The sequence below is a fragment of the Filicampus tigris genome, chromosome 5, assembly GCF_054856515.1.
Source record: "Filicampus tigris isolate MCC_2025a chromosome 5, RoL_Ftig_1.0, whole genome shotgun sequence".
Classification (NCBI taxonomy): Eukaryota; Metazoa; Chordata; class Actinopteri; order Syngnathiformes; family Syngnathidae; genus Filicampus; species Filicampus tigris.
Window position 1 is genome coordinate 20,221,061 of NC_141221.1, and position 20,867 is coordinate 20,241,927.

Genomic DNA, 20,867 nt, shown 5'->3' on the forward strand with positions numbered 1-20,867 from the left:
AAATATTTACCATTTTATATCATTTCAAAGTGTATTTTAAAATGTTGAGTTTAGTTATACAGTATATGGTGCGCTATGGATGGATGTCACATATTTGGCAAATAAAGAAACGTAACCTTGACATTAAAACACGCCTTACGTAATGAAGTAAACGTCAGAGGGACCCCTCCCACTTACTTTACCTACAAAATCCAAATTCTGCCACTAGATGGGGGACTATCTTCACTTTTAAACATGTGACAGTCTGTTGTTATGGCAATGACGCTGACCAGTGCAAACCGTAAGCGCCTCACAACATCAGGTTAAATATAATTGTCATTTGCCATGTGTACATTTCTACGAGTTGCTTGCTTATAGTGCTGGTGTTGTCGTTTTTTGGTCAATAAGATCATGGCAAATGTCCACCAAATATCTTTAGCTGAGATGGTCTCTCCTGGTTTCCCATGATGCAACACTTTATTTAGTGCTGTCGCTTAGGGACATGATAGGAACCTGATCCAGACGGCCAGACGGACACAGCCGCCCTCCGCTCTCGCCCTTCGCAGCATCAGGGACATGCTCGGCGAGGCGCAACGTCTTTAAGCCGCTGTGGCTTGTCTTGTTTCGCGACGATTTACCCGTCTTTGGTCAAATTGTCCACGGCTGGGTTTCGTTTTAGCCGCAAGGTAAGAAAGCACACGACGTCATATGTAACGGAGGCGAGGGGTGTGTTATATTATGTCGTTAGCTAGTCGGCTAAGCTAACATCCTCACCAAAAAAGCGTCACACGGTAACTTCCCATTCTGTGGACGCCCTGTTTCATTCAACGACTGTCGTTATCGCCTTCGTCTTGTGTTGAAATGAACCATGCACACTCGAGCGTATAAGTTCCGCATTCTTCCAAGCACTTTGCCAACCCTGATGCGTGCAATGCGTAAAGCTTTTTATTTATAAGTCTTAGAAATGCCCTTCATCAGTGAATGAACGATATTGGTAGAATATGTGTCCTCAATGTTCATGGTTACTGTGGGGCTCGTCGCCACATAATCGTCCACAATGCACAAACCACCGTGCACCCGTTTCCTTGTCAGCAATAGCTAGTCGTCGTAGACATGATCAGAACGCAGCTTTTTACCCTTTTGAATGGAGACAATGTGTAGAAGCTGCTTCGTTTTAAGGCGGCGCTGGTGTCCTGATAAACAAACAGGAAGCGATCTCTTGCAAATGTAGGTTAAGCTGTGCCGCTCGGCACGGCCTTTTGTTTACTACACATGCGACTTGAGCGTTTTTGGATTGGTACCGATAAAGATGCTCGTGCGGTCGCTTTGGACCTTGGCAAAACTACGTACGGCGTGGCCCGGTTGATGTGTGCTGCCAGGCTGCAACGTCACTTTGTGCGTGGCTTCGGGTGCTGTCCGCAATGCAGGTGCTGAAAGTGGAAGTGCAATGCGAAGTATGCAGCATCCCACACACGTGCATACACATTCATTAGGTACACTTGCACGGTCACAAAATGATCAAAAATGAATGAAATGTTGCGCCTAACAGTGGGAGAAGAAACGAGGTACTGTACTTTTTCAGATATACTTTACGTTACTTGATTGTTAATTTTTCTGACGACCCTTTGACGTTCAAATATATTTGTACTGTACTTTCTATGCCTTACTTTGTCAAAATTGGCTCCTAAATGATTTCAGCCTTCACTGTTAATGACACAAAGTTAAAAACACAAGAACAGCAGGAAACCTGTGGACAGCCATCGCCCCAAGTTATTAAAATGGATGTTTCATATAAGTCACACTGTGAGAAAAAAAATCTATAATTATATAATATAATATACTCATTTTTAAACTGCCTATTGTGACATATAAGTACATTCCAGAGTCTGTACTTATTCACGTTTACTGAAGGGGTTAAATCATTTTTTGTTCTTTTATGAGTTTTTTTATTCCACACAATTACCTGTACTTCCACTTAAGTACTGAGTGTGAGTACATGGAGCACATCTGCTGTCTGTACAAATATACTAGTGGTTATCATTTGAAGTGGAAATGCACTGCTTCACGCGGAGCTTTTCCAAGTGTTTTGGCATCACAATAGTAGAAATGCCTCAGATGATGCAAATCAATTCAAAGCATGTATCTCATGAGCTCGAAGAGGGGTACCTAATGTATCCTGCCTGAGCACCATGTCTGACTATGTAGGAGTGCCGTGCTGAGGTTGTTAGCTCGTGGCTAATGTTTCATGCTGCTGCAGTTCATTGATTATTAATGACGTATCTGGAACATTCAAGAGAAGTAGGTTTTGGAACAGAGCAATTTCCATTGCTTTTACTTGAATGCATGCTATCGCTATATTATTATACTGATTAGATGGGGTTGGTAAACTCGCACTCTACTATCTATTTTTGCTTTTAGTGCCACGCTGAGAGCCACATCCCACAATGTGCAGGCGTACACTGCATGTGGTCACTGTCCTGTCCGCCACGATTCTCCAACTCGAGTCACCTTGATGTGATGGCATGACTCGTGTTAGTGACGACTGAGGTCAGGCCTTAGCCAAAACACGGGAAGCAATGTGAGCTATTCTAGGAAAGGGCTGGGATGAGAGCTATGCTTTACTGGAAGGACTCAGCATTACTCATCAATAATGGATCACCTCCTCAGCCTTTATGGCTCACCAATGCAAATGCATTTTTGCTGTCTGTGTTTGGAAGCTTATCCCAATTCTTCCCTCGTAAGCTACACAGTCAAAGGCGTGTGTCCAGGCAAGGTTGTGCTTTGATCTATATTATTTATAGTATAGTAGTGTAATGTCAGAGAGTGCAAGGCTGTCTGGGAAGCACATATCAGATGTGGACTTGGAGATTCATGCGTCACTCTCAGGAGGCCGGTACTTGTTAGATCAATGTGCTCCAAATGTTACTTTAATTTGTTTCGCTTCACTTTCTTTAAAAGGCACAATATACAAAATACATTTGTCACAGAAGAAGAGGAGATGCCTTGTACCAGGTTTAGTTGCTGTACCTGGGCAGGCAAAAAAAGTAGTCACAACAGTGAATAATGAAATATACAAGATGGGGAAGAACCATGGAGAGGTCCAGAATTCAAATCTCCTCCCCCGTTCCAAAAACGTGCATGTTAATTAAGGACTCTGAATGGTTCATAGTTGCGAATGTGACTCTGAGTGGTTGTTTGTATGTACTCTGCGACCGTATGGATGGATGGATGATAACATTGTCACAACAAATCAAGTTCACGGGAACAATGCTGCCTTCTTTTTAACTTTGCAAGAGGAGATCGATGAGAAAGTATGCATGCTGTCAGATTAGCTGAGAGTTTATTGCCCTGTTGAGAATGCATGCCACCTCCGCGCCAAATGGACCTTGGCGCCTGCTCATTTACTCCAAATAGAGCTGGACAAACTTTTAATGGTGCTGGATCAGCATTATGATATATTGTATCGACTTGTCCAACACCTGACTTTGAAATTGTCAACCCTTTTTATTATGTCCCAGTTGTGACTTTCTTTGTGGGACTTTAATGGGAGTTTACGTCTGAGATCTGAGAGGTGGTATGACCGTCTTACTTGGCGGGGGACAGAGGGTTGACATTTGATGTTTCCAGGTTACAAACGCCATGTAATGAACAGTGATGTCGTCATCATGTCATCATGCAGCATAAGAAGACATACTCGCTTACCGTCGTACTTGCTCTTTTTCATTTGATCATCTTGCATTCACGGACTAGGCATGCGTTTCATACCAATATGAACTCTGATGTAATTCCATCGCAAACCGAGGATCCCCTCTACTGATCATATGAGAAAATAGGTGCGTTGTTGTAGAGGCTTCAATCGATACTTGAGGGTGAAATTGTGAGGACAGAGTGATTGTTTCTTGGGTGTTAGGAGGGTCAAATAGGGTAGAAAGGGGTGTCGGTCTCCTTCTCACGGAGGCTTTTTTAAATTTTTGTCTGTGTTTTGTTGCAGGGATGCACATGATATTCAATTAAAATTTTGGTGGTATTGGTTGTGATTCACTGCATCATGAAGCAATTTTGAGAAAATAGAGTGAACTGAACTAGGAGAGCAATTTAAGAAGGGCGGGATTATGTCAGCTATGGGAAGAGATGAGTTTCGTACACATCATGGCCACTCTCCCACGCGGCACTATTTTGCTCCGAACATTCAAGGCCCCTTTTACATGGCCTGTTTATGCCCACAGCTGTTTTGTGAAATCTCTGCATAGGAGGCTCAAAAGAGATTCTCCCATCCCATGAAAAATAATGCTTAAAAAGTAAGAATTCAAGCATCACTGACGTTCCTGAAAAAGTCAAATCAAATGCCCACCCTAATTGTTTGTCCCTAGTGATGGCCATTGAAAATGAGTCCATACTTCCCTGGGTCATTTCATTTGCTAGGTTGTCTCATTTCTATTTTTGCTTCCATTGCAGATGGCTTGGAAAGGAATAGTCAGATTATAGCCAACGAAGGCCGATGGCTGTGAAACGTCTTTTTCATGCAAATAAAATGACCCTTGTTGATGTGATACCTTCTTTTCCCTTCTTTTTCTTTGTGTACGTGTGTGTAATCAGCCATGGCGTCGGCCAACGTTACGCTGGAGAATCAGCTGCAGAGCGCACAGAAAAACCTGCTGTTCCTTCAGCAGGACCACGCCAACACACTGAAGGGGCTGCACGCAGAGGTCCGACGATTACAGCAGCAATGCACAGGTGACTCTCCCGCTCTGTCACCGAGGGGACACTCAAGGGGGCATCTGCTGCATCCGCAGATGGACGCAAGGGCAAATAGTACAGTATACCCACTGGAACCTCTTTATTCTTACGTCTATCCATCTCTCTATTTGCTAAACACCTTTTGGTTAACGCGGTCCCTTTTGGCCTCAAAAAAAGGCGTAAAAAGCAAAACATGGCCCGAGTTAACCTTTTGCTGCCATGACACACTTGTTTGAACTGTTTACGAAGCATATCTTTCTCAAAATTTGTGCGACCTGAGCGGCTGTATTGTAATTCGCGAGAGTGACTTGCGTAATAAGGACAGCTGCTGCTAGTTGAAATGTGACTGTGATCACCCTCTTGTATTTTTCACAGACCTGACATATGAGCTGACTGTGCGAAGCTCCGATCCTTCAGGTAAACAAACTCCCGTTACTAAGTGCGTTCCTCCATTTCCGTCTTTATGAAATCTTATCACTTGAAAGGTACTGCTTTGAATCTGATCATGTTCTTTTTTTGGTTTGTTTGTTTTTGATCAAAATTGTAAAACGGTGAAAGTGCACAACATGGGATTAGAAACATGCAGGCAGCGAGCTCTGAATCATTGCGTTGTTGGACTTCTCATTGTTGATTAGATCTGTCTGCTCATTGCCAAGTGCCCAACCCCCACGTTGCCATGGCCGTGACACCATGTGACTTGATACTGGCTAACAGGCCAGTTGTTTAACAGCAAGGGAAGCTCAAGGCAGGCTTAATGCAGCTCTGGTTCTTTTAAGCGATATATTTGTGTACGGCCTCATACAGTATGTTGTTGGCTTTATAATGTAGGCAGATTTGTAGCACATCATAAGACGCTCACTCGTGAGAGGGTGAGAGAGAGGCACTATCGTGTCAATGTGGGCCATCAGAGTTTGGAGTGCGGGAAATGAGAATCTGTGTCACAGCCCTAATACACGGCTTGCTCAGCATCACAATGCCTGAAAACATACTACAGCTACGTCAAAACATGGACTAAACATGTCATCATTCCAATATACTATTTTCACCTTGAAAATCTGGAACAAACAATATATGTATGTATATATATGTATGTATATATATATATATATATTTGATACATCGTTATATATATATTTGATACATCGCTGTGTGTCTGGGGCGTAGCCGTGTTGAAAAGCAACAAAGGTCATCAGAGAGCGAGGTCCTTGGTGTAATGCGAGCGTGAGAGAGGAGCAGGAGTGCACACAGCACTAGTCTCCATGCAACTATATACTCACTTGTTATCTTAATCGAGGTTTGCATCATGATGTGCTCGTCATCTTAAAAATGCCCCCAGTTGGTTTTTTTCACATGGTTAAAAAGTCCCAACAAACCAAATGAGAAGGCGCTCTTCTCTAACTGGTCGCAAAGAAACACAAGTTGTAATTTCTTGATCATAATATTTAGAGGGGAAAAAAGTTTATTTTCACGAGTGCTCGATCCTATTATTTAAAAAAATTGTTTTGCTGTAAAATAGCCCTCGGAATGGATGCTAAGGAAGTAAGGATGCTGTTTTTGGAGAAAATAGAAAGATCAGCCAGGGCAAGAGTTTCAAACTCATTTTTTGGCACAGGCCACATTGTAGTCATGGATCCCCTCAGAGGGTTGTTATTACTCAAACTATATTCATGTTCGATCAACTCATCATATTATTACCTGCACAACAAATAGATGGACTAGCATTGAAATCAGAAGTCAAATTATATTTTTAACAAGTGTTTAATTGATTTTAGAATGGGGGTTGGGAACAAAAGAAATACTTCTCAGGGTTCTTAAAAGTGAAGACAAATTGCAATTTTGGTCCAGATTTTAGTAAGAAACATGAAGCGGATGTACATGAATTGCTTTCAGGGGCCGAATAAATTGTAGTGGAGGGCTGGATCTGCCCCCCGGGCTTTGAGTTTGATGCCTTGTGAAACAGCCTATTCGTAGATGAGGTAAATAAAGAAAAATCCTTACTGTATTGATAAATATTTTATGTATATACACTATATATGTGAATGGACTTTCCCTTGCATAAGGTTTTTCTACCTGCATGGTACTCAAGGCACCTAAAATATACATATACTATATAATGTAAAAAAATATGTAGAATTGTTTATTTTAATGCTAAAATAATAAAAATTCAACGTTTTTATTTCATTATAATTAATCATAATTTAACCATTTTTTTAAAATACAAAAAAGTTAACTGTACTGTACTGTGTATGAAAACATTTCACTAATATTTTTACGTCATTATTTACGCTAAATAAAATGAGATGAGTCAACTGAAAATTAGTTTTGAAAATACATTTGGACTAGCAAATAAAAACAAATGTTACTTGACTGTTGATAACAGAAATGCTTGGTGGGCTGAAATGAATCGGAGCGGCCATACTTTGCTCACATCTGATTTAGAGTGTGTACTGGATTACCCTGTAATTACCCAGAACCCCCTTTGTCACAATTTAGTCCATTTTTATATTTTTTCACAGACTTATACGCTTAGTATGTGCAGGTGTTATTTTTACAGATTACTGACCATTCTAAAGTGTTGAAAATGTCCTGCGCTCTTTAACGATGCAATGTTAACGGTTGAACAAGCATGCCGTTTTGGGGGTCTCCTGAAAAGCGACCATTTTGGAGACGGGTACGAGTGTTCCGCCCGACGTCAGCGATACGTACGATAGCGTTGGTTGAAAACAGAGCAAAGTGCCACCGTTGCCTTGTTTGCGTCCTCGTCCTAAACTGCTTGTTGTGGCTCGCGCAGACAGCGGCGAGGTGCGATGCCGAGAGCTGCAAAGGAGGTGCGAGGAGCTGGAGGCAGAGCTGAAGAAGAAGGAGGAGGAGAACACGGAGCTGCTCAGGGACCTGGAGCAGAAGAACGCCATGATCTTCGTGCTGGAAAACACGATCAAGGAGCGGGAGAAGAAGTACCTGGAGGAGCTGAAGATGAAGAGCCACAAGCTGGCCGTTCTGTCCGGAGAGTTGGAGCAGCGAGCCAGCACCATCGCTTACCTCACGTCGCAGCTTCACGCCACCAAGAAGAAACTTCTGGCGGGGAGCTCCTCGGAGGCGAGCCCCAACGTCAGCCCGGTCACCTCGTTCAAGCCCACGCCTCCCCCGCCCAAAGACAGGCAACCCGAAACCCCGCGCCGCCGTATGAGGAAGAGCCTCTCTCAACCCCTTCACCCCGAGATGACTGAGGTATACCGGCTGGGCGCGGACGGCAAGCGGGTGGTCCTGCGAGAGCCGGTGGACGCTATGCCCGACCCGACGCCCTTCCTGCAGGCGGGGAGAGAGTCTCCGGATCTGCAGGTGGTACGAGAACGACCCGCCGTTCTCCCGCCTATCGCCTCGGAACGCCCTCCCGTCGCCCCCGCGGGGGCTACGGCCAGCCCCCGTAACAGCCCGGCCCGGGACCGCCAGTACAGGGCTCACGTGGGCGTGGCGCACCGCATCCCCCACGGGACCCCTCCCTTGGCCCCGCCCCAGGCGGAGCTGGAGACTCTAGTGGTGGACCAGGTGAAAGAAGAGAAGGTTGTGCGGAAGCGTTCTGGGGCCGACAGGACAGTTTAAAGCCGTGGCACAAGCGCATGAATGCATACGTCCACTACTCACAAAATGTTACCGACATTCGGCTTTACCGCACCTAAAACGAACTAGGGTGAACCCGCTCATGTTCACGGATCGGCGTTGTCCAAAAACACATCCTCTCAATGGCTGAAAGTCACCAATTCACTGTTTCTAGGCCCAAAGTCATAACTAATACATAAGTAATGCTTTGGTGACAAGCAACTATTTTGAACTGTTTTTCATTTCGTAAGGACAAAGTGATTTGTGGCCTTGTGGCATCTTTAGGCAATCGCAAACCCTTTGGATGTCAGTTTCGTAATGTTAACTCTCACTGTGTAAACCCAATTTGACCTCTAAAAATGTCACACTTAAAAGTTGTATGTTTTTTTTCATAACTTGCTGTTCTCTAGCATAGGCAAAATTCCCAACAGCTGTCCAATGACTCCCACTTCTATGCCTTCCGGTTACTCTTCCAGTCTCTCTTTATCTCTGCTGCGACCAGTTGATGACACTGACACACTAAGCTCAGTGGCCACTTCCCTCTCAGAACATCGTCACGATAATGCCAAGGCACTGCTGATCAATTATTAGGTCATCTCAGCGTATTTAAATACCCATTCTCATTGAAACAGGAAATTGCTCGATTTTGCTGGTTGATTCGTGGACCGAACACCTGTTGTCAATGTTGTCATTCAGTTCCTTGTTAGTGAACAGCGAGTTGTGCAGAAAAAGCGCCATTCAAAGTTCGCCCGGAAAGGTGATAGTCCATTTTAGCTTCATGGTGACATTTTGCCCGAAAGCCCAATATGCCAAAGTTTTTGTGAGTAGTGCGTCTATATGATAAGATACACGGGGGTCAGAGGGGAGCCCGAGCACTGTGTAGCCTGCTTTATACGCAAAACACTGTACCGTAAAATGAAAATGACGCAACGGATCAACAGGCGTTTCTTCATGCACATTGGGAAAGGACGACTGTACCGCAAAGCATGCCAAATGTTTCTTCTTTACAACCCTACCCAGTGTTGTATTATACACGCATCATTCTGTTCTGTGTGGTGCAATCAACACATCCTCAGCCAAATATCTGCATCAGTGCCTGCTTGGTGCAACGACGCACACACTGCGTAGCGTAGTTCTGGCGACCAGTTGTCTCTGGAAGTCACGACGAGCGATCTAACCGGAAGTCTGAAGCCGATAAGGACAACGGCACTGATTCAACTAATACTCTCTGAATGTCTTTCACACCCTCGTAATGTCAGTACACTTCTCATACTGTAGGTTGCATAATCAAGGTGAACTGGTTAACTGCACATGTATTTACGCTTCAATTTAACGTGGGCTAGAAATCATGTCTTTGAGGAGAAGAATACGGACGGAAACATCTCCATTATCTCTGTGTTATTTGTGATAAAAAGGGCATTTGGAAAAGCACTGCTGTAATAGAATTTTGTGATATACTTGGATATAAAGGCTGTACATTTGTAAGGATTTTTTTTTTTTTTTAGTGTTTATTAGAGAATACAACAACACCTCAGATGGTAATTGTCACTTTATATCCTGCTTTTCACATAACACGTACCCTTGAAGAATAGTATAAATCTACACAATAAAGCTTTTTTTGGTTGCCTACTTGGTTGTGTAGGTGTCGGCATGCATGTTCCAGGCTCAGAAGCTTCATTGGTTTATGTCAAAAACGGACGGAATGTTACTTATCATTCACCCGCAGATGTACTGTAGCGCAGCAGACGTGCGCGTATATGAATCAAAAGGTGTTTTGGCATACGGAGGGGAATGGTGAAGAAGGAAGTTCTCAAGTTAAAAAATAAGACCACCAAACATAGTCGATGCGTGTCTTGCTAACTTGCGTGTGAGCTTATTGTGTTTGGTTTCGCCAAAGCGCTTCATCATGGACATACATAAAGTTTGGTGTGTATCATGAGGTCATGTCCAAAACAGCATTGATAACAAACGTGTGTGCTAATTAACATCCACTATTTGCATTTAGAGTTGATTTTGAAAGTATTTGAACTTTTTGACTTCTTGCCACATTCAGGCTTCAAACAAAGATATAAAATTGGAATGTTTTGGAAAGAATCAACACCAAGTGGGACACAATCGTGAAGTGGAACTAAGTTTATACAATATTTGTACCTTTTTTTTTTTTTTTTTTTTTTTTTAAGAAATAAAAAACTATGTAAAGTGGGGCAAACAAAATGATTCACCCCTCTAAGTTAATACTTTATAGAAGCACCTTTTGCTGTGATTACAGCTGCAAGTCTTTTGGGGTACGTCTCTATTGTGTTGCACATCTAGCGACTGACATTTTTGCCCATGCATTATTCCTTGCAAAGCTGCTCCAGCTCAGGAAGATGAGATGAAGAGTGTTTGTGAACAGCAGTTTTCAAATATGTCCACAGATTCTCAATTAGATTCAGGCCTGGACTTTTGACTTGGCCATTTCAACACCTGCTTTATATTTAGGATCATTGTCTTGTTGGAAGCTAAACCTTGGTCCCAGTCTCAGATCTTTTGCAGACTTCATCAGGATTCATCCATTCATCTTCCCATCAGTTTTGACCATCTTCTCTGTCCGTGCTGAAGAAAAGCAGCCCCAGACCACGACGCTGCTACCACCGTGTTTGACAGTGAGGACTGACTTTTTTTTTATCGAAGTGGTCAAGTCTTCACTTTGGACAGTAAGCTCGACAATTGCAAGGCATGTGTACCAAGCATCCATTTAAACCTTTAGGCGAGTAAGAGTAATCACTAAACTTGAACGCATGGCTTGAAAAACGCAAATTCACTTAAGGGCCAGAGTTGAGTTTAGAATTAAATTTTAGATTGGAACGACTATGAGGCATACTTGTAAACAATTCTTTACAATGGTTCGGATTGGTGAACATGTATGATCTAAATGTCAATAGTTAAATAATAGACAACAATGAAAACAGTATTTAATACCGCAAATCAGTGTAAACATTCTCCTTTTTAATCTATAGTTGCATTAAATGTGTATTTTCATTGGAGATCGAAGTTCAACGTCGAGTCAAATAAATAACTTGGTGCAGTGCACACCAATGACCCCTGGTGGTCATAGTTGAAAAGACGTGTAAACCCTAAATACTGTATTAATAAGTACAGAGGGCAAAGAATGAGTGCAGATTATACATCCACCACCAACGCTCAACAACATTGTCATAAAGCTCACAAAAATACACCAATATGAATAAAATACATTTTATTTGCAGTGTGAATAAAATACATTTTATTTGCCCAAAAAAATATTGACTAAAACCCACGTCTCGGTCTTGATGAGTACACTCAAGTGAGACGTGTGGTTTGATATGAAACATTTGGCAAACAAGATTAAGACATAAAAACCAATACATCATTTTAATACAACCATACACTCACGGACAAACTGTTTTTCTTTGTCGAAGTCATTCTAAATTAAAAGCATTCCCAGTGGTGGCATACCAAAGACAATGCAGTATTTCAGAAACACTAATGTTGACTTCACACAAGCTTCACATCCAGATGAGAGAAAAGCATGTTTCTTCTTTTCTTCTTTGGCATGCATCCACAGCAAAGGCATTTAGAATTGGGACTGAATTAATTAAAGTGCCGATATACTTTTTTTTACGTATACTTTTTTTTGTATTTACTTTGTAACAACTTTAGATTTTCTCTTCTGCTTCCAGCCAACAGCTCACATTTACATAGTAAGAATTCCAGGTCACGTTGTTTGCCTTCGCAATGCAAAAAGCTCCTTTTCTTGTGCTGCAGCAGTCCTGCATGGGTAAGAAAACACCTTGCATCATTTTTAGATGTGTGGTAATAATTCCATTAAAAATAATGGAAAATGACAGCCGACCTGGAACTTTAGAGAGTCAGCTGCTTGAGTTCTTCTTCCAGCTGCTTGGTGCTAATATTCAGGTCCGTGTGAGGGATGGCGGGCAGTAAATCCAGCAGGTCATCGCCCGGGATGCTTGGCAGAGGCTCACTTGGAACATCGGGAATCGTGTTGGACTCATCCAACAGCGATTTCAGTTCTTCTTCCAACTCATCATCATCTACAAAAACAAATACGAATAAAATACCATCCATCCTCAAACAGTGGCCTGCTTAATTTTTTACAACGTTTTTTCAGTCACGCTGAACTATAGTCTACACACCCCTGTTCAAGATGCCAAGTTTCAGCTTTATTAAGACCAATATAAATCATTTCAAAACCTTTTTCACTGATAATGTTGAAAGAAATTACAATCTTTTTGCGAAATAACCTAGAACAGTGTGGTTGTGTAAGTGTGCGCACTAGATTATCGGCCGGGCTGATTATCGGGGCCGATATTTGGCGATTATCGGCATCTGCATTTTTTTTTCATTTTAAGGCCAATAAATTAAAAACTGCTTTATTCGTGCTTGCTGCAGTGTGCTTCTCTCTCTCTGTTTGCTGCACCACTGGCCCTGCCTGCATTGGCAGATTGGCCCGCCCAAAGCACCCTCTGATTGGTTCCTTGTGCAGTGCGTAACAGCCAGTCAGCGTAAAGCTGCGTGTGTGCTCCCTGCTCTCTCTCTCTGTGTCTCCTGGACGAGCCAGGCACATACACGACGGGAGTCGGCGAGTTAGTAGTTCAAGGTAATGCAATAGACTTCACCGAAATTTTAGTAAATGTCAGTTTTCTATAACTCACTATGAGCCCTTCTATGTCATATAAACACAAGGGCGGTTCTGCTCGCCAGAGTAAGCTGCCTTGCGGCTCAAGCTAACCACTCCCTCAATGTCACAACAGTTAAATTTGCTTTGTGAATGACATGGCTCCTGAGAGAAGCTGGTGATAATATCGGGAAATGGTGATAAAAGTAAGACGTGAGTAAGTGCCAGTGTGTGCGTATCTGTGTGTAAGCCATGTCATGAAAAGCTAAACTCAACTTTATTTATAGAGCACTTTAAAACAACCACCGCTCCAAGTGCTGTACATGGTGCAAAAATTGACGGCAAAGTACTGCATGTGAAAGTCCGGTATTGGAAACATGCTTATTTTTCTGGCTAGTAGCTGCATTGAGGATTCTCTTTTATGTTTTTGAACTTTAAAACAGAGCTGTGTGAAAGATAAACATTTCAGTTATAGTGGATTTTTAGAAAAACATTTATTGTAAGGAGATGTTTGTTTTCATTGAACTATAAGACATGCAGCTGAGCCTGGGAGCTAGCTCCCTGCACTTTTATGTGAGACTTAAAACAAAGTTGTCTATTTTTTAAGATCTAGAAAAGCTTTAACATCTAGTAAATCACTAAAGTTTTTTAATAGACATGGACTTAAAGGCATTTAAATTAAGTCAAAGTGTTGGGGTTTTTATTTTTCATAAATTTGACACCATTTTACCCCTTTTTTCTACAAATAAATATCGGCTTCAAATATCGGTTATCGGACGCCTTGACTACTAATAATCGGTATCAGCCCTGAAAAAAGCATATCGGTCTATTCCTAGTGCACACCCTCTTATAACTGAGGATGTGGCTGTGTTCAAAATTAACCAAGCATATTCAAACTCATCTGCCCTTTAAAGTGCCAATGATTAACGCCGAATAGATATTCTAGTAGGCTTTTCCTGACATTTATTTTCTTTCTAGCATAAGCCTGAGGTTTTGTGATAATCCCAATATTCCCTCTAATTTTCCATGTGTTTGAGCATTGACACAAACAACGTGAATGGAACTTGGTCATAAACTGAGGAGCCCGCCTTCTATGGTGAAATATTAGACGAGCATCTCAAGTTGGTCTTTTAGTCTGAAACCACGTTACTAAGAAGCGTTATTACGAGGGATGCAAGCAACAGTACATTCATATCATTTGTAAGCATAATTAAGCTCTTCATTTTGAAAAATATGAATTAAGGACATTGGGACAAGCCGCAAATAAGACAGCTCCTTCTTCTAATACTCTTTGCAGTTGAGTATAAAACCACCCCTGGCCGCGAGTTGAGAAACCACAGTACAGGAGCCGCGTTTTTGTTATGAGGAAAACAACTTTGACGTACCTGCACCGATCACTGCTCCGGATATGGCTTGGTTCACCTCATCTTGTTTGTCACATAACTGATTCAATGACAGAAGCTTCGTTTAGAAGGCCAAGTGTCAAACGGAATCAAAGACATGCAATAATAGCTTTCAAATGAACTTGCCTCCTGGATTTGATCAAGAAGGCTTTCAGCACCTTCCACCGTCACATCCTTGAGAGAGAGTCTGAGGCTGGCCATTCCCGCTTGGTACGCTTGTAGAACCTTGACGAAACACACACTCAGCATTGCAACCTCATCGTTGATTTTCAGCCTATTTATATTTTCCAACAGCCAAACCATTTTATCAGTCTGTGACTGGGCTATGCGATCCAGGATGCTTTGAATGGACTCGAGCTGTCCAAACAGGTTGTCTGCTCTCTTTTCCACCCGTTTCCGGCCTCTCAAACACCTCAGTGCCTGGTGAAGAGACAATAAATAGGAACACTGAATGTAGTGAATTTGGTTTGTTCGTTGTTGCCTTGGATCATGTTTTGGAGCATCTTAAGCATTCACCTGTGTTTTTTTCCCCTCTCGAAGTAGAAGTCTTGCTTCCTCTCTGCACCTGATCACGAGTAATATAAAGCAGCTCTAAAATAATTGTCCTCAGCAATTGTGTGTGAATGCTCTGTGGGTGGCTGTGACCAAGCAGCAAGTCAAACAAAGACATGAGAACTAGATTACAGGTGAATACATCACAGAACATTTGAGCAATCCCTAGAAAGAAATCAGCAGGGAAATTATACGACTTCACATATCGTGTCTGATAATGCAAACGATGCATCTTTGCTTATCCAGAGGAGGTGGGCGATATATATCATTATCGATATCATCGTCAATCTTGCTTTCACGATGTGTCGTTTTAAACCTCAAACGGGCTTTTCAGTTACTGTCCCAAAAGTGTAGAAGTGAGCTGCCTCGGAACCTTATGCCAAGGTCAGCTTGTCATGCTTGTTGTTCCTGCAGAACCTAGCGTGTCCGTCGTGAGTGACAAAAAAGTCATGCAGTCTGAGCTCAGCATTAGACAGGCCGGTGCAGTTCCTGTCCCCGTCTTAAAATGCACATTTTCTCTTTGGCTTTTAACACAGCCGAAGACGTTGCCTTTTATTGTACTTTTTTTCTGATTCCATATTATTGATTTATAATTGTCATTGCTGTGTTTTAACCTCACTGCTGTGTACAGCCCATTGGTCAACTGTGTTGTTTTAAAAGTGCTCTGCGATTCATTTGGATTGGGCTGCATCACATTGGGTATTTTTGACGGAAGCATGTCAGAGACCTTTTATTAAAACACCAGGTATCTGTTTTGAATTGTGAAACAACAATAAGGGATGCTCGAGCCCTTGTAGCAATTATAGTAGTTGACGTACTTATCAGCCTCCACGCCTAGTTTCTCCAGGCGCTCCTCCAGCAGTTTCGCACTACACTGCAGCTGGTAGATTCCGATATCAACTTCACTGACAGAGGAGACGCGACTCTGCCCAGGCTGGCAAAATTTAACAATCTGTTAAAAAAAAAAAAAAAAAGAAAAATTAGGTAGGGGTAAGGAAGAATGAGAGGTTGTTTGTGGAGTATGTAGTTTACCTTTTCCCCCTCATGCAAGGAGACCGCCACTTGTTTGTCCCTCTGCAGCTGCAGAAGTGCCATGCACAGGGTACTTTCATCGGCACACACGCGGGAGGAGAGTGTCGACAGCTCTTGAAATGACATGACAGAGCGACTGGCAAATTCACTGCTTTGGTAAATCCTCAGAACTTCAGCTGCTTTCTCCTGGAAAGAACAATAAAGCTTGGAGTTACCACAAAACAGCAGAAGTGGAGAAAAAGATGCCGGCCTCATCTGTTTGTTTGTGGTCAATCAACTGGCACACAAAATTGTACAGGAGCTATGCTACGGTTAAACAGAAATGTTTTGAATGGTGTATTACTATTCAGCTAAATATAGCATAATTTTCAAAGTTGAACACAATCGTTTCAGAGACACTGGATGACCATTACTAAAAATTATGTAATCACAAACAGGATTTTGATTTTGTGGTAAGGGATTTTATGTAATATTTCACATTTTGTCTACACATTCATTTGTTTAGCATGTAAATTGGGTGACGTGTCTCTGCAAAAACAATTAAACTACCACAGTTATGACAAAACACACTCAATGGAGTTAATCATTTCGATGTTCACGGTAGCAGGGTTTACATGGGACTTTTTTGTTATTCTGATTGAAATAATTCCGAATGAAGCTCTCTGGTCACCTGTTTACATGTGACGTGATCCTTTCTGATCCGCCGTTTACGTGCTCCACCCTCTTAATCAGATCAGCTGTGTTACAGCTATGTGACATGCGGAGATCGATGTAAACATCACATGATTTATCTATTTAGTACAGTATTCACGATTGTTTTAACACTTTCATTAAAGGTTCAATGTGTGCAATTTAGGGCCATCTGGTGGTGAACTAATAGAATGGAATGACCTAAGCTTGAAGTACGTGCATTTTTTAAGCACGTGCAATACGGTGCCTCAGAGAGACCACACGTCGCAAGCCTCCCACCAATTTCTTCAGCAGAGGTACAGGCAAAATGTTATCACGAACGACTTCTAGTATTCCTTCAAGTGACGAAGTAAATGCATCGTATTTGTTACACATGCTCTCGTCATCATGTTGAGGAATTATGTTCGCTAAGTTAGTCTCCTTCGGGTACCCGTAGCAGACAGATGGCGGTGAGACATGGCAGCCTTCTGTAGAGGAGGCGCGCCCGTACGTAATATAAGTACAGATGACTTCACCTATGATTATATTAAAAAAAATGTGCAATTACTGAACTTAATAGTGGGTTTTCAGAATGAGTGAAGTTTGAAAAATGAAAACATTCTACACATTCTCACTTTACAGCAGCATCTTGATAAAAACAAGTTACCAGTACAGTATTTAAAAGTGCGCATAAGACAATGTCCCTACGCATTTACGTCAAAAAAGAGCATGCGCAGACAGGCCGCAGCCTGGCTATTCCGATTGAAGTGTTTACTGTTTACTCATTCAGATTGGCAAAAAGAATGTACCACTTCTGTGAATCCGAATGAAATTCCATTCGGATTCGGCCTTTTTATGCCAATTGAGGTGTTTGTATAGAGCATTTTCATTCCGTTTGGTTATGGATCCATGTAAACCTGGCTTGAGCTGAAATCTTGCAAGATTTGCTGAAATATAGAATAACATCACACATGCGCATTGTTGGAATTATCAAGTTTTGTTCTGAAAATGACGGCTCAAATGCCTAATTAGACAACATTTGAGACATTCAACTTTGGAGCTTCCTCCATAAATAAGTTTATTGTCAGGGTCTTCCAATCTGATTCAGGTGCACGTAAATGGATGCTGAGCAACACACCTTCACCAGTTCGATGACAACAAAAGACTCCTCCAAAGGTATTCGGCTTCCTCCCAGCAAAGAGGATAGCGTCCATTTGAGAGGCTTCACCAGCAGGAGGCCAACACCCCACGACAGCCAGCCGCAATCAACATGAGCGGCAAACTCAGACTCCCTTTGAAGCTTCCCACATCTGGACGAGGTGAAAGAGAAATACAGTTGAACCTCAATTTAACGGACAGAACCAACGGACAGGAAATAGTGTCGCGTCCACTCCCACATCCCAAAAAAACACTCCTTTGTTCAGTAGTTGTCAAAGTCTCTGTTAGCTCAGAATTGCCCGCTGTTGTTTACCAGCACTGTGGTGCAAAAAACAGACAGAGACTGGTACATGTATTTCTGGGCTGAGCTGGTGTTGTCACAGATATGCAGACTACAGCAGACTAACAGACGCGTCGACGTGGTGGCCATGTTGGCAGGGGAAATTTTACCATCAAAGACAATGAGTGGACATACATGGCGGCCATGTTGGCAGGGGTGACAGTCCCAGAAATAGCAATGGAAAGCATGTACATTAACTAAGCATCGCCGCATGCATGCAAATCCAGCTCCAAAGGAGCGTCATGTCCACCTATTCATACCTCTGGTTGTTGTTTACTGGAATGAGCTCTCATCTTGTGATATATGTACACGTCTCTCGAACAAGCTATTTTTGCTAGTTGTTTTTTTTGTCAAGTCCTTATTATGGCATCGAATCGTAAAAACACTACCGGACGACCACTCCCTCTTATTAGTCCATTAAATTGAAATTGAAACTGTCCACATGTCAAACTGACAAAGAAAGTGGCACAGGCACACCTAAAATGACCTACCTAGAGTATTTACAGTACTGTATATTGTCCCGAAGGATTCACTTTTTCCACGTTTTGTTATGTAACAAAAAACGCTTTATTCCAAAACGGAGGAAATTACTTCCACATATTATTTCATAGTTGTGTTTATTTTGAAACAAATTAGCAATAATTTCCGCCCACAACTCTGTTGTGTGTATAATTTTCAGGATTTTCTTTTTATTCGTTATTACTTTCTTGGGACACTAATATAACAAACTGTGGAAAAAGTGACGCACTGTGAATACTTTGGAGATGCACTGTTTAGACTAGTACTGTATGCAACTGTATACTGACTTCACTGAACTCTAGCAGACTGGCACACAGGCCAAAAAAAAAGGTTCTGGATAAAGGTGCATTAGATTAGAATCGATTGTAGCCTGTCCCAGCTGACTTTGGGCAAGAGGCACAAGGCACATATAGCCAAACAGCCATCTAGGGTCAATTTACGTTCTTTAATTAATCCAACAAGCATGTTTATTTGGTGAGAGGGAACCGGAGTATGCAGAGATTACCCATATTAGCATAGCGAACGTGCAAATATTTACAAATATTGACCCCCACCTCCCCTCAAATTTCATAAACTGGAACGTACAGTACACTATTTACCTAGACATGGACTGGATAACAGTCGACAAGCCCAGAGGTGATTTTTCTTTCCTCCTGAAGGTTTTGTTGAGGTCCTGCAAATTGACAGACACAGAACGGCGATCCTTGCAGCTTTGGACGACCAGAGCCGTCCAGAAGTCCATTTTACTGTCCCAGTCCATCGTGTTTACGTCGCGGTTCTCCTTGAAGTCGGAGAATAGAAAATTCATCCGTCCGTCGTCGTCCCATTCGGAAGGTAGTGTCGTTTCGACGGCGCTTGACATGTTTGATGCCCAAAATGTTCAGGTACTAAGTGCTAGCGCATTTTATGACAGCGGTAGTTTGACGCAGCACTTCCGGTTAAAGCAGGAGATTCCGGAAGTGGACGTCGTAGCTGCAAATTGTATTTATTTATTCGAAACCTCTTCGTTCCTTTAACTGTTACGTCTGAGTGATTTCCACCAGAAACCCAATCGAGGAGACAACGGGAACAACAGAAGCGCGAGAGGGACCAATCTACGTCATTTCATGGAGACGGCAACTACAAAAAACGTCACACCATTGAAGCGCGTCACAAAACCCATCCATCCATCCATTATCTATACCGCTTATCCTCACAAGGGTCACGGGCGTGCTGGAGCCTATCCCAGCTGTCTTCAAGTAGTAGCCTGAATTGGTTGCCAGCCAATCGCAGGGCACACAGAGACAAACATTCGCATCTAGGGGCAATTTAGAGTGTCCAACCAATTTACTATGTTTTTGGAATGCGGGAGGAAACCGGAGTACCCGGAGAAAACTCACGCAGGCACAGGGAGAACATGCAAACTCCACACAGGAAGGCCGGAGCCAGGATCGAACCCACGACCTCTGAACTGTGAGGCGGACGTGCTAACCAGTCGACCACCGTGCCGCCCATCATATAACTGTTGTCCTGAAATCTGTTAAATTGAATATTATGTCAATAAAAAGTAATCCTAATATTCTCTGCTGTCATTGATCTGCCACAAACACTGGTGAAGTTTGAAGTAAACCGCTAGGGCAAAGGACAAGTTAACTGTGTGAATGCCGAAACCCGGGGCCTTCAGATCTTCAGTCTAACGCTCTACCATCTGAGCTATTTCGGCATTGCTCTTTTCTGTACAAAGTCAACAAGGGTAACAAAACTGGCAAAGGGAAAACCAGTACTATATATTATTTTTCATTATTTTATATAAATTTTACAAACATATAGCGGGTGCAACTTATGAGATTCGTCAACTGAATGATGAATTGCCGCAAATGCTCGAAAAGTAAGTGATGAAGGGAAAGGACTAGTTAAGTGTACAAATACCTGAATCTGGGATTGAACAAGGGACCTTCAGATCTTCAGCCTAATGCGCTCCCATCTGAGGTATTTGGGGACAGCCCTTTGCTGTGCAAAATCAACAAGGATAAAAAAAAATGGGCAGAGGGAAAAACTAATTTTTTGTATATTAATTTTGGAAACAAATAGATTGTGAATCCATTGAAATTACATTTTTCATTATGAACTGACTAATGAATTGCTGGAAACACTGGTGAAGTTTGAAGTAAGCCATTAAGGGAAAGGACTAGCTAACCATGCAATTGCCAATACCCGGGATTGAACCAGAAACCTTGAGATATTT

At 42.3% G+C, this 20,867-nt stretch overlaps 2 protein-coding genes and 1 long non-coding RNA gene across 3 annotated transcripts; 2 read left to right on the forward strand and 1 right to left on the reverse strand.

The window, feature by feature from the left end:
* The first annotated feature begins 244 nt into the window (after positions 1-244).
* Positions 245-9,942, forward strand: ccdc92 (coiled-coil domain containing 92). Its single transcript, XM_086032026.1, has 4 exons — positions 245-665; positions 4,576-4,713; positions 5,092-5,133; positions 7,508-9,942. The coding sequence occupies exons 2-4, from the start codon at positions 4,578-4,580 to the stop codon at positions 8,314-8,316; spliced, it is 987 nt and encodes a 328-aa protein (XP_085888152.1). The 5' UTR covers positions 245-665; positions 4,576-4,577; the 3' UTR covers positions 8,317-9,942.
* A 683-nt stretch (positions 9,943-10,625) lies between these two features.
* LOC147147709 (uncharacterized) lies at positions 10,626-12,427 on the forward strand. The gene is made up of 3 exons (XR_015086975.1): positions 10,626-11,029; positions 12,015-12,112; positions 12,229-12,427. It is a non-coding gene; the product is annotated as an uncharacterized LOC147147709 (long non-coding RNA).
* Positions 11,535-19,839, reverse strand: chmp7 (charged multivesicular body protein 7). Its single transcript, XM_086032019.1, has 10 exons — positions 19,243-19,839; positions 17,765-17,936; positions 15,958-16,143; positions 15,744-15,877; positions 14,890-14,938; positions 14,674-14,793; positions 14,500-14,598; positions 14,356-14,413; positions 12,188-12,386; positions 11,535-12,104 (listed from the first exon to the last, which is right to left on the reverse strand). The coding sequence occupies exons 1-9, from the start codon at positions 19,503-19,505 to the stop codon at positions 12,196-12,198; spliced, it is 1,272 nt and encodes a 423-aa protein (XP_085888145.1). The 5' UTR covers positions 19,506-19,839; the 3' UTR covers positions 11,535-12,104; positions 12,188-12,195.
* Positions 19,840-20,867: the final 1,028 nt, after the last annotated feature.

What these genes read in the sequence shown, in the direction of transcription:
- chmp7 (XM_086032019.1), bottom strand. Translation starts at nt 19,505, where the DNA reads ATGTCAAGCGCCGTCGAAACGACACTACCTTCCGAATGGGACGACGAC. An exon ending in AGTCACAGACTGATAAAATG is followed by an intron (nt 14,599 to 14,673) that starts GTTTGGCTGTTG and finishes TGTTTCGTCAAG; the next exon opens with GTTCTACAAGCGTACCAAGC. An exon ending in CGGAGCAGTGATCGGTGCAG is followed by an intron (nt 12,387 to 14,355) that starts GTACGTCAAAGT and finishes TTGTTTTTGTAG; the next exon opens with ATGATGATGAGTTGGAAGAA.
- ccdc92 (XM_086032026.1), top strand. Translation starts at nt 4,578, where the DNA reads ATGGCGTCGGCCAACGTTACGCTGGAGAATCAGCTGCAGAGCGCACAG. An exon ending in ATTACAGCAGCAATGCACAG is followed by an intron (nt 4,714 to 5,091) that starts GTGACTCTCCCG and finishes TATTTTTCACAG; the next exon opens with ACCTGACATATGAGCTGACT. An exon ending in GCGAAGCTCCGATCCTTCAG is followed by an intron (nt 5,134 to 7,507) that starts GTAAACAAACTC and finishes TGGCTCGCGCAG; the next exon opens with ACAGCGGCGAGGTGCGATGC.